Source organism: Pseudonaja textilis, chromosome 7, assembly GCF_049901715.1.
Source record: "Pseudonaja textilis isolate UNSWEBS1 chromosome 7, rPseTex1.2, whole genome shotgun sequence".
NCBI classification, from domain to species: Eukaryota; Metazoa; Chordata; class Lepidosauria; order Squamata; family Elapidae; genus Pseudonaja; species Pseudonaja textilis.
The window spans coordinates 30205557-30219077 of record NC_141996.1 but is presented as its reverse complement, the minus strand read 5'-3'; the positions used below and the strand labels follow the sequence as shown (position 1 = coordinate 30219077).

Sequence of the window (13521 nt, the reverse complement as noted above, 5' to 3'; positions counted from 1 at the left end):
GGCTGAATCCACTCAGAAAGGACAGTCCAGAAAATGTCCTGGACCCAAGATCAAAAGCAGCCTTTTGAATGAAACTGGTAAATATGTGCATGGCCAACCAGCAGTGCAATATGATGTAACACTACTGAATTTAGACAAGCAAATGGGTTGTTGCATTCAGTAATAACTGAACTTCTGAGTAATCTTCATAACAATAATCCATTATGGAGATGATGAGGGCAAAAGTTACTATTCACATGTTTAAAATACAACTTACTAAATAAGAAAGTCTGAATGAACTGACAAAGATTATGGTAGTATCTGATCCTGTTGCGCTAGCCTGTGTGTCCAGAGTTTAAGGATATTGATCAATTAGCCTACATCATATAACAAAAATTCAAGACAAAACAATGGAAGGCAACTCTGGAGAAGACTCATTTGAGAGACCCCCAAACCTAATCTTCTTTCTTTAGTTGTCTGTTGAAATATCCTTTCTTTTTGAGGAGCCATCCTGTTCATATGAACATAATATGAACATAAGTGGAGTTACTCATACATAACACACATAATCATTTCAGATAGAGGAAGAGAGAAAGAAAACATTACAGTAAAAATAGGACTTTATCTTAACTTTTTATTAATTTATGCTACAAGTTAATGAAGGATGCATAATGGTCTATAGCTAGAATAGGACATAATTTCTTGGCATCAAAACCCTGCACTTAGAGCAACTTCTTGCTAAAATTAGTTAATTAGTTAACTTTATTGACATTGCACCTCCTACAATGAAGTCAAACATCATCTTCAGTGCACATCATGACCATGAAAATAAACACAAATACACATCCTTCACATTCCACACATTGAACCGAAAACCCCCAATATCGCACCAACACTACACTATACAGTAGAATTCAAAAGAGCTACTGCCCTGGGATAGAAGCTGTTTTTCAGCCTATTTGTCATTATTTTTATTATTCTGTACCGTCTGTCAGATGGTAATAGTTCAAAAAAAGGGTTCCCAGGATGAGATGGATCTTTGAGAATGTTTGAACTTTCTTAAGGCAGTGGGAGCTATAAAGCTCTTCCAAAGGAGGGAGAGGGAAACCAATGATCTTCTGGGCAATGATGTTAACCCTCTGGAGTGCTTTGCTACCTGCCACTGTGCAATTGGCAAACCATATAGAGGTGCAGTAAGTTAAGATACTCTATGGTGCAGCGGTAGAAGGTCACCAGCAGTTTTTCATTCAGTTGTTTTCTGAGAAGTCTCAGGTAGTATAATCTCTGCTGGACCCTTGTGATGCAATGTGAGCACCCCAGGTCAGGCCCTCTTTTATGGTAACACCCAGAAACTTAAAACTGGACACTTGCTCCACTCGGTCTCCATTGATAAGCAAGGATGTCTGATCTGTTTTTTTCTATAGTCCACTATACTTCCTAATTACCATCATTCAATATTATATGATGGTAACTGATGTTGACTCACTTTTCTCCTACTGCTCAGGAAGGGCAGCTAAAAAGGGCACCCTCCTTTACTTGGACCAATTCTCTTTGAAGGGGCTGATAGCTTCTCTTTTTCCTCTGTTGATAGAACTTTTTTCAGAAAGGCCATGTCTAGAATAGCTCTGTTGAAATAATGAAGTAACCTAAATAATGTGGAAAAATATTAACGAATGGTTCCAGCTAGTGAATTATTATGCTTGCTGCTAGGCCTGGAATCCATGGTAGCATAATATGTCAATGATAATGATTCCCTATATTATATGAATGGAATTATGTCTGAACATTCAGCCATATTGTCCAGTGTGGATTATTCTGCAAAGGGTTCATTTCAACAAAGACTCAAGAATGTTTATGCATACATGTTGGATTGCAGCCAATGTATAAAACTAGTCAGGGGTAATTGGTGGTGCATGACATTTATTGTTAATATAACTATTATTTTAAATTGGCCAACCATATCTTAGTTTTTGTGAAGATTTTACGTATTGTTTGTTAATTGCTTCACATTCCCAGATGAAAGCAACTGATGAAAGACTAAGTCACTCAAGTATAAAAATCCACAACATGTAATATTGTTTTTGAATGTTTGTCAAGACAAACCTGACTAATTCCAACAGTATTTAATAATCTGAAGAAAACTGAGTAACCAAATTATGGGCAAAATATTTTGTATTTTCTAGGTTCTTCACTTTAAGAAAGTGAAGTTGTATTTTTTTCTTACTTTGCAGTACTGAAAACATTATTTCTGGTAGCTTTCCCAATGTGAAAGCCAAAATTACTCCTCACCCAAAGGGAAAAAAAGAAACAGAGCAGTGATACAAATTGATTTTTGGTTTCTGTTGCCATGAGAGATGGAACACCTGCATCAGGACAGTGTCTTTAAGAAGTTTATGGAATTTTCCAGCAAACCAGATGTCCAAAAACCAAAACCAAACTAAAAACCCTACTCCAAACCCCAAATTATACAGCAATAAACTGCTAGAGATTTAAAGAAGTAACATACAAAATAAGCATCCATAAACTTTAACATTTAAAATATGGGTGTACAACACTTAATTACAATGCCTATTGACAATTGATAGGGCTAATCAGGGAATAGGAAACTGGAAAAAAAGCATTTGGTGATCTTAGATATCCAAAGTCAGAACTTTTGAACTTATGTTTTACAGCAGCCAGCTTTACAGTTGATGATATTCTATCAGTGTTTTAGTTGTCCAGTCTAAGAAAATAAATGTCCTTAACTATCATCAGTATCAAACTTAGGTATATAATTACTCTTATGATGCATATTCCTAAATTACTCCATTTCCTTTTGCATTTATCTCTAAAGAACCTGTCACTTATCTTTTTGACTCATAATTATGTGCATTTTCCTACATCCGTATATGAAAAGATGTACCTAAACAGATAAACTTCAGATTTTATGACCAGTTGCTTTTGTGGTGTGAAGACAGTAACTTGGTCCTCCTGCACACACTCATAGAGGCAGGCATGCATTTTGATCATTTAATTTGAGAGAGAGGAAGGGAAGGAGAGGGAGAGGGGGGGAGAGGGAGAGGAAGAGTGACACAGAGAAAGTTTATATATCCACCAGGCTAGAAGCCAAGAGACCATGAGTTCTAGTTCCGCCTTAGTCATGAAAGCCAACTGGGTGTCCAGTCATCTCTCTCAATCCAACTCAACTCACAGGATTGTAGTAGGGAAAATAAGAAGAAGGTGTATCAGATATATTGGTTGCCTTAGATATTTGTGAAATGTAAATGTAAACATAATAAAGGTAGGATACAAATAAATACATAAATATATATTTCCCTTTATTTTTATATGTTGTGCATGTATGTACACATACACACAAACACACACACACAGGGCAGATTTTTCTTAAACCAGTTGAGAGTTAAACCACAGCTGCACAAGATGGAGCAGGATTAAGGACTGTTTAATTGATTATGTACTATGAAGTCAGCATTAACTCCTTGTGACCACATAGATTTTCTCCATGAATATTTGTCTCTAACTTGGTCCTTCAGAATTTCCAAGGTGCACCCATTGCCACTGTAATGGTATGCAGTCCATTTGCTCCTGGTTGTCCTTTCCTTCTCTTTCCTTCCACTGTCACAATATTATGGTCTTCTTCAGAGAGCTAGGTCTTTGCATCCATTTGTTCAGTGACTATTCAAAGCTACAATGGCACTGAAGAAATTGACTATGACCAGTCATCAAACTTCAGCCCATCAAGTACCCTCAGGGCATGTAATAAACATTTGGGCCAGCATTTATGGTTGCTCTCTCCCGCTGCTACCCCAGCTGTCTTTTGTTCTTTGCCTAGGAAAAGGCAGAAGTCCCAAGAAACCAGGCAGACACCAAGAAGTAATGTGGACAAATACTAGGGAGCATGGGATTTAAGGCAACACAGACCTTGCTGTGGTATGGGACTAGCTGGTTCTTGCAGCTGGGCAATGTGCTGAGACTTGGAAGTCCCCCTGGCACTGGACCTGAAGTAGAATAGAAGCCTCAGGGCAATGGTCGTGGGCTAAGACTTCAGTCACCATGCCATGACAAATCCCACAGTTCCTAGTGCCTACCTGCAATACCTGCCACACAGTGCTTAAGTCTTAGGACCTAAGGACATGGGACTCCTGCCTTTTCCCACATCACTTTCATGTGAGGTCCTTGCTTTTTATATTAACTTATTTGGTCCTGGATTAGTACAACAATTGGGACTGCTGATATCAGCCACAATGCAATGCAGTCACATGATATAACACTTTAGAACTGCATCATTTAGCTATGGTAATCCTGATCTCAGTGCCAACATAACTTGAGGACTATTTGTGACTGAAACAATAGCAATAGCACTTAGACTTATATACCACTTCACAGTATTTTACAGCCCTTTCTAAGCAGTTTACAGAGTCAACATATTGCCTCCACACTCTGTGACCTCATTTTACCAACCTTGGAAGCAGTGGTGGGATTCAAATTTCTTTACTACCAGTTCTGTGGGTGTGGCTTGGTGGGCATGGCAAGTGAAGGATACTGGTGTAAAATCTCGAGTCAGAGGTGGTATTTGCCGGTTCTCTGAACTACTCAAAATTTCCGCTACCGGTTCTCCAGAACTGATCAGAATCTGCTGACCACTACCTCTGTTCGGAAGGATGGAAGGCTGAGTCAACCTTGAGCCGGTGAGAATTGAACTGCTGGCAGTCAGCAGAATTAGCCTGCCATACTGCATTCTAACTACTATGTCACCACAGCCCTAGCATGGCAGTATGAGCCTGTTAAATTGGGATTTCACTGAGAAATTTAAGGATACAGTAAATTCCACCTTGAACCTGAAAATTAGATGGAAAATTTGGAATGAAAAACTGGTTTACTTTGGGCCAGTCACTCTCTCTCATCCCAACTCAACTCACAGTGTATTGTGGGGAAAAGGGAGGAAGAAGGGATATTAGGTATATTTGCCACCTTGAGTTATTTATAAAAAATAATAAAAGAAGGATAAAAAAATCTTTTAAAATTGTTTTAAGGATAAAAATTATCCATTTTAACAGTTGTTTGTCTATCAGTTATCCAGACAAAATGCTGCTTAGGGTATTGTCATTTCCTTAAATATGTTTGAAACCAATGTATGTTGCTAAATTTTTAAAAATTGGCAAACCATATTGATATTTTAAATATTAAAGTTACCTTAATTATATATGCCAAATACATGTTTCCTATTTATTTCATACCACATTGTAAATTATAAATGAACTTTGTTATACCTTTTTTCTTTATAGTTATGAATTTGTTGTGATACCTACCAACCCTCTTGGGGACGGTCCAACTAGTGAATCAAAAACATTCAGAACTGAATCAGGTAAGAATTTCAATAACTGCATCAATTAGATATAGCCCTCCTTTAATTCTTTATAATTTTATAGAGGAAAACAAATAGAAAATTATAATTCTGCTTAGATCAAAGAGTTATAGCGTTTCAACAAACTTAAAAATTATACTTGTTTTAAATTGGAATTCAGAATGAACAATTAACATTTCATTTATTAATGCAAACCAATATTGGGTTGATGTAAAATTTCTTTTAAAAAATAAAAACATGTTTAAAAATTCCACGAAGTGTTTATATTATGACCATTTTAATCTCATTTTGGATAAATAAGAAGTATTAAATACTTTTAAACATATTTTTCAATAGTTTGAACACAACTATTTGTTGTTCAAACAGATTTGTTTCTAATGTCAAACAACTTTCTAATTCTAAAAGTGCATGCTAATAACATTTTTTTAAAGTTTATTTTATAATTTCTTTACTATATGTGTAAAACTTTAGGTAGAAAGTATGTTTATTTCTTGAATCCTGATCTTTGTGCTTGTTCTTCTCTTTCTGTCTGCTTCTGTCCTTCTCTTTCTTTGCAGCTGACCCAAGAATAACAGAATCTATTTCAAGTAAGTTTTCTTTACAAGTAGCATGCTTATTAGAGAGACGGCATAGTGCGTACATAGCAGAAACGGTTTACAAGAGAAAAGCATTTTGCCTATCTTTTACAATCTGTGTCTTTGGAAATATGGTGGGCAGCAATTGGAGAACATTTCTCTTAAGAAAACAAAATAATAATAGTATTGCATTGCATTGCATTGCATTGCATTGCATTGCATTGCATTGCATTGCATTGCATCGCATCGCATCGCATCGCATAACATAGGTTTATTTGGCCAAGTGTGATTAGACACCCAAAAAATTTGTTTTCAGTGCAGAAGCTCTCAATATATATGCAAAGCAACAATGTAATAATAAACATAATATGATCCAATAAGAGGAGGTAGTAGAGAAGATGAGAAGGATAATAATACTAATACTACAGGGTACATATACTTTATAAAACAATTCCGTGATTAGGTGTTCAGCAGAGTGATGAGGGAAAAAAACTGTCCGTGTGTCTAGATGTTTTGGCATGAAATGCCCTATAGTAGCATCCTGAAAAGTTTATTTATTTATTTATTTATTTGTTTGTTTATTGATTGATTTGATTTGATTTGATTTGATTTGTCAATTACTTACAAGATACAGGTATAAGAATAAACATAGTTTTGAATACATGAGATAGATACTTATAGGAAAAATAAAAAGAAACAATAGGACAGAGGCACAATTGGTGCGCTTATGCACGCCCCCTACAGGCCTCTTAGGAAGGGGGTGAGGTCATAGTTGAAACAGTTTATGTCCAGGATGTGAGGGTCTGTCTGCAGATGTTTCCTCAATTCTTCAATGGAAGGCAGGCTGATTGCAATTGTTTTTTCTGCAGTTCCAATTATCCATTGGCGATTGTATTCTTCCTATTTAGTTACTGTACCAAACCAGATAGTTATCCAAGTACAGATGACAGTAATTCCTCTGCAGAACTGTATTAATGGCTATTGGGACAATGTCAACTTCCTAAATTGATGCAGGAAAAACATTCTTGGTTGTGCTTTATTAATGAGGGCTCTAATGTCAGGTATCATTTCAAATCCTCAGAGATTATAAAACCCACAAACTGCTGCTGTGCTATCAAATATAGTAAAAGTAAATTAAGCAATATTATTCTCATATATATTTATTTATCTTCAGTTCTCTCCCCAGATGTCAGACAATATTATTTTATTTGTTCATTTATTGAATTTGGAATCAGCCTTTTTGACAAAGAATAGTGTGAAGGGAAGTTAGCAATAAATATATATAAAATCATATGATTTAACAATTACATGAATAAAAATAAAATAAGAAAGAAATAATATGAGAATTCACAATAATATTTTGTCTTGGTATTACTTTTTTCCTATTTTAGTAATTTCCTTGTTATTTGTTATTTCTGCACTTAGTTACATTTTGTATTTACATTTTATACTTACATTTTGTATTTACTTCCACTTACTACAGTATGTATTTTATTTTCACTTATGATAAGAAAGGGTAAATATAATAATGCTAATATTCTTATGCATTGCTTTTTTACTTATATGCTCTGTTTATGTCAGATGTCTATTTTGGCATATATTATAACAAGAATCTCATATTGTCTTGCAGTGGGGAAAGATGCAATTTGGACTGAAGTCAGATTTAATTCTGATGACTATTCTGAATGTAAGGGAAAACAGTATGTCAAGAGGACTTGGTACAAGAAGTTTGTGGGTGTTCAGTTGTGTAACTCCCTTCGATATAAAATTTACCTCAGTGACTCACTTAAAGGTATAAAATCAAAACTCTCTTAATTGATTATTAGCAAGAAAGCATATAGGGGTGGCTATTTATATAGGTTTATATAGGTATTTATATTGGTTCAGTAATATGTCTGAACTTAGATTTCAGACACAGCAATTTTGTAGAATTGCACTGGATATTTGTAAACATGATTCTTAAATCTAGGAACGTTTATGAAGTGTGACATCCAAAAGTTTGTAGTCATCACCAAGACAGTTCCATCAGTATCCAGGCAACATGAAACATCATGGATAATCAGCATGGAGGATACAATGAAATATCATGAGTATTCTTCTTCATGCTGGCAACTATTGAGTTTGAGCATATATAGTTCTATCCCTCAACACAGGATTCTTGCGGGAATGTGCTATGGAAAAATTCTAACATGTTCTTTGTAGATCAGTATATAAACATATAACAGATCAATGTCAACTGGGAGACTGAAATTCTCCAACTTGAATATCTCAGAACTTCTGTTGCTTTGTATGCAGTAAACATCCATGTATTAATCATCTTCCCTAGTTTAGCATAGTGTTTATATTTGTGTAAATGTGGGAGGGAACACACCGGGAATGGTCTTTGCCTAAAGACTGGTGGAATTTGGTTAATAATGGCAACAGAGACTGCTGGGACAATGTGGTCATGATATGTATGTCTAAGTGCTATTGCTATCTTACAACTACATCACTTACTGATGGAAATTTCGCTACCAATTACCATTGTGACCCATGGCCTATTTGTTCTTTAGTTAATTGAATTGAAATCGTATTTTAATATTTCTAGGCACATTTTATAATATAGGGGATCAGAGAGGACATGGAGAAGATCATTGTCAATTTGTGGATTCATATTTAGACGGAAAGACAGGACAAATGCTTCCATCAGATCAACTGCCTTCCAAAGATGGTATGTTCTAAACCAAGGAAAACAAATGGACTCTTAAGTATATTTCCCACCTTTAAATGTAATACAGAGTTGTCGTCTTTGTGATAAAAGTAGAACAAGAGTCAACTCTGATACAGTACATACCTGACAACTAAGTATGCATTCATAACCATATTTATTTTTACTTTTATATGCAGACCCAATTCAAATCCTGTGGCTTTCAGCAGTGTACAAAAATACAATTATAATTAATACAAATTCATTAAAATGTATTCAAAAACAAAATGGCAAACAGAACTGAAAACTTCTCATTTATTCACTGGAGACTCAGTTCATGACTCCAAAGCCCAAAGGGGGGAAAAACCTGCTCTTAACTGCCTCCCTAAAGGCCTATAGAATTGGCATCAACTGCATGATGAGTGGAAATTGTTCAAAAGGCTGCCCAAAGAGGCTCTGTCTCCTAGATCCCAAACAATAACATTGTTTCAATGAAGGGATCATAAGTACACCCTCCCTAGTGGAATGTATGGAACAGGCAGATACCCTTGGCAGCAGATTGTTCTGAAGCCTAAATTCCTGAACCAACTTCCAAGGCAGTTCCTCCTACAAAGCTTTAAAGTGCTCCATTAGATTATTCATCTCTCCAATTGCGAAATAGGAACTGAACACAATTTGAATGAGTATTTCACAGTGGTGGGGTTCAAAAAAAATTACTACCGGTTCTGTGGGTGTGGCTTGGTGAGCGTGGCAGGGGAAGGATACTGTAAAATATCTAGTCAGAGGTGGTATTTGCCGGTTCTCCAAACTACTCAAAATTTCCACTACAGTTTCTCCAGAACTGTCAGAACCTGCTGAATACCACCTCTGGTATTTCAGCAATGCAAGAAATGACCATCCCAAAGATTATAAAATTAACATTTCGTTGGCAGAATGTCCTTTTATCAGGAAAGCAAACATAAAAGTGTATTTTGTCAACTCAATCTGCTTGATGACCTTCATTTGGCCAAATCAATTTAATGGTCTATTAAGAATAGGTAAAACTAAGTTTAAAAAACACAGCTATACAGAGGTCTTTATTCATATTGACATTACAGATTCTCAATTCCACTATTACTAAGCAAACTATTGCTTTTATTACTATTTCAGTTATTATTAAGCAAAAATCAGTCTTGTAATGATTTTAATATTACCTCCAAATCAATTTATTTTCTTGGCTTAAATTCTAGTTTCTCAAGCGCTACCTGTGCAGATATGAATTATCTATTGTATTTACTTCTATTTTGTATCTTGATGAAAATAAAATAAAAAGGGCATTCACCCTTAGAACTTTTCTAAATAATACTTATCTGGAAAATAATGCTGCTATAATTGTGTATGACCCTGAAAATTATATTGTACAAGAACCATTTAAAATGTTGGTTCCAGAACAATTCTATGTGTGCTAAAATTATCATATGTAACATACATCTGTAATTAAATTTTGCTTAGACTTCATATGTTCAAGAACACTTTAAAAATGTAACTACTTAATTATACATATGTGCGTCAGTTTTCAATTTTTACTAAATGTTGAACTTTTCTTTTAACTAGGTTATTTTAGAGCTGTTCGTCAGGAACCTGTCCACTTTGGAAAAATAGGAGCCGGAACACACAATACTTATGTTCATTGGTATGAGTGTGGAACTACAATACCTGGAAAATGGTAGAACAAGAAACAAACTTATCTTCCATGCTTAGAGAAAACAGTTTGTCGTGATATTACAAACTGAAATCTAGTGAGAATACTGCGTTAACTTTCAATAGCATTGGCTGCTTAATTATAAATGTTCAGATTTGCAATTATATTGCAGAAAGAAATATCATAAAATAATGTCTTGGGAAGCTGGCTCCCTAATAGTCTTATATTATCTACTTATTGTAAAAGGTGTAGTTTATTTTTTACTATTGTTGTGATATTTTGAGGCACCTTTACTGAAAAGCAGATAAGAAAAAAATATCTTCTGAATTGTATTAATGTACATTGCCAATGGTCACATTCTACTTTTCACACATACTTAAATTATTCTCTCTGTTAATTCCTGGACATTTTTGCCACTTTATAAAAAAAAATCCAGTCCAATTGAAAAGCTGCAGATTTTATTCGAACTTTAGATAAAACTGACACCACATAAGCTCTGATTTCACATTTGTTCAATTAAAATATCATTCAGGAAAAAAGAATCATCTTAACTGACCCCATACCAATATCTATTCTACCATCCTAAATACCTTTAACATTGTGCAAGAGCTCCTCAATACAAGGTAGATTTCAGTTCAGTGATACAAACTTTTATTCTTCACTCCCAGTATAGATTGGATTGTAGAAACAAACAAATAAAATGACATTAAAATTGGTTGTATGTCAGAGTTATTGGTTTTGATAGAATTTACTGGTATATGTAGAAATAACACTGAAATGGCTGTTCTATTATTGTCTCCCACCAGAAATTGAATTAGTTCATGGTAAATACACACACATACACACACAATCAATTTACAGTGGGGAACTATATTGTTATGGTGAAATAAAGATGCAAAAGCCTTAATATATTTTGCTATTGTTAATGGAAGAATCTTTCTCAAAAATACTGTGTACTCTGGTATAGATATCTGAATACAAAGTACACATGCCATTTAAAAAGATAATGTAAGTATTTCAAACAAATTTACTTCTTTAAGAACACAGCAGACTCAATAATTTACTTCTTAAAGCTGTTTTGTGGGAAATGGGTATATTTCAGATTGGCAGTGTGTAAATCATATCAAGAATGTAATTAGAGTTTTATTTCAGTTAAACATGGAGAAATGTGGCCTAGTGTGTTGTATAGAAGCATATCTAAAGTACATGTATTTAAAAATGTTTTGTATAAAACTGAAGAGTAATGTGATGTTTTATAAAGTGGAAAATGAAGTGTTTTTGAAAATAATTTTGCTGTTCCCTGCCTAAAATGCTAAGTTTGTATTACTTAAACATTTAAACATTATAAAGAGATGTAAGTTTTAATGTAAGGAAATGTAAAGGACATAAGGAATATCGCTTTGGTTGTTTATAGAAAATATAAGTACACTGCAGGTACATTGTACTCTTAATAAAATATTTTTAATCATTATTTGATTTATTGATATATTCAGCCTGCACAAAGCTAAAATTACCTAATTTGAAATGTCGCATTCATTTTTTGAAAAAGGTGAGAGTGGGGATTATTTTGAAGATTCTTTTTGCACACCATTTTTTAAAAGAATCCATTAGAAGGATTTTCAGCATCCTTGAGATCATTTTGAAATAATGAAAACAGACATGCAGGACAGTATTGCTTAAAATTATCAGATGACTAATTCAAAATACATAAAACTTTACTTCATAAGCTTTTTAAGATATATATTATATTGAGACACCCCCATCTCAAAGATCATTTAGAAGGGTTTCAAAATTATCACAAGCTTGTCCACAGAAAATTGAAGGGCTTGACAATTTTGTTATTATATAATGTGCCATTTGTAAATTTTTGCCTAAATATAGAACATAAACATGGAAAGCTGGAGGACTATATGAATCATGTGCAGAGACGAACACAGATATTGTTCTGTGAATTGTGTGTAGCTAGAGACAAAGAACACAGATTTTTAGAATTATCAAGACGTGTCCAAATGATCCTTACAGGAATGCTTATGAGCAGCCTTTAGTTCATTGTTAGGATTCTGAAATTTGTTATCAGTTTGCCTTGGCAAAATTAAACATCAGATACTAATAAATGTTTTATGAGTTGACACATTAATTTATTTTATTTACAACATATCCAAAAATCAATACATCAATTCAAGAAAACTGTAGTCTATAAAAAACACCAATTTAGCAACTGCATTTTGTGCTGTCTGAAAGTTCTAAACACTTTTCAAGGAAGCGTCACGATACAGCTAATTTAAGGCATAACTCATGAAGCTGGTTGGTAGCTAAACTAGGTAAAAGCCCCTCTGGGTCTCTGAAATTGGGCTATTAGAATATATGCAAGTTGTACATCTTTACCAGAACAAATTACACTGCAAGCCTTGCGGTGGCTTTTCTATTGGCAACGAAGACTCTTACGTTACTTGAATTGAGATCCAATTTGTTAACTTGTGTCCAGTTTTTTGAAGCTGATAACCAGTTGGGAATTCCACATTTTTTTGACATCCAGTAGGAAAAAAGAAACAATCAGGATATTATTAGCTGTAATAAATAAACTATATAGTGAGAGTTTAACATGAAAAAAGGGATGAGTTTTACTGATTATTGTGGAGAGATCAGTAATATCCAATTAACTTGATTCAATTCAAATGAAGTTGATTCTTTGAAGCAGTCATTTGACAAGGCAGACAGTACAGACTGGTAACTGCTAAGATCAAAGAGTATCTCTGAAGAAATAAGTGTGCAATTGATACCAACATGTCAATTTCTTCTGAGCATCTTCTAGCAGCTTTATTCACCACATTTTCAAGGTAGGTATAATGATAGTTGTGATCCATTTTCAATAGAAAATGTGTGTAATAGAACATGTAACGATATGTAAGAAACACCTTGAAAGCCAGGGGATAGATGCTGCCTGGGGAGCCATCTCGTAAGAGAGTATGGTATACCTGCTTAATGGGTGAAGAATAAGATTCAGAAGGCACCTTCCTTATCTTCTCAGACAGTGAAAAAGATGGCAGCAGATTTGTATTTTTACAGTTACAAGATTTGTTAATGTAGCCTTACAAAAAAGTGGAATCAGCTCTTCTGTTTGTTTTCTGTTCTAGTTTACCTGGGAGGGCTAACATGCATAAAGCTTCTCTCAAAACAGATCAGAAACTTTGAAGTTAAATGTTGGGTGCCTCAGGTTTTCCCATGTTACATTCTA

At 34.4% G+C, this 13521-nt stretch overlaps 1 protein-coding gene across 1 annotated transcript in view; it reads left to right on the top strand.

The window, feature by feature from the left end:
• Positions 1-11757, top strand: part of ABI3BP (ABI family member 3 binding protein) — a 138596-nt gene extending 126839 nt beyond the window's left edge. The window contains exons 70-74 of the mRNA XM_087937347.1: positions 5265-5344; positions 5902-5931; positions 7550-7711; positions 8507-8629; positions 10199-11757. Of these exons, the coding sequence (XP_087793473.1) occupies positions 5265-5344; positions 5902-5931; positions 7550-7711; positions 8507-8629; positions 10199-10314 (511 nt within the window). The 3' untranslated portion in view covers positions 10315-11757. The remainder of the gene's footprint in view (positions 1-5264; positions 5345-5901; positions 5932-7549; positions 7712-8506; positions 8630-10198) is intronic.
• Positions 11758-13521: the final 1764 nt, after the last annotated feature.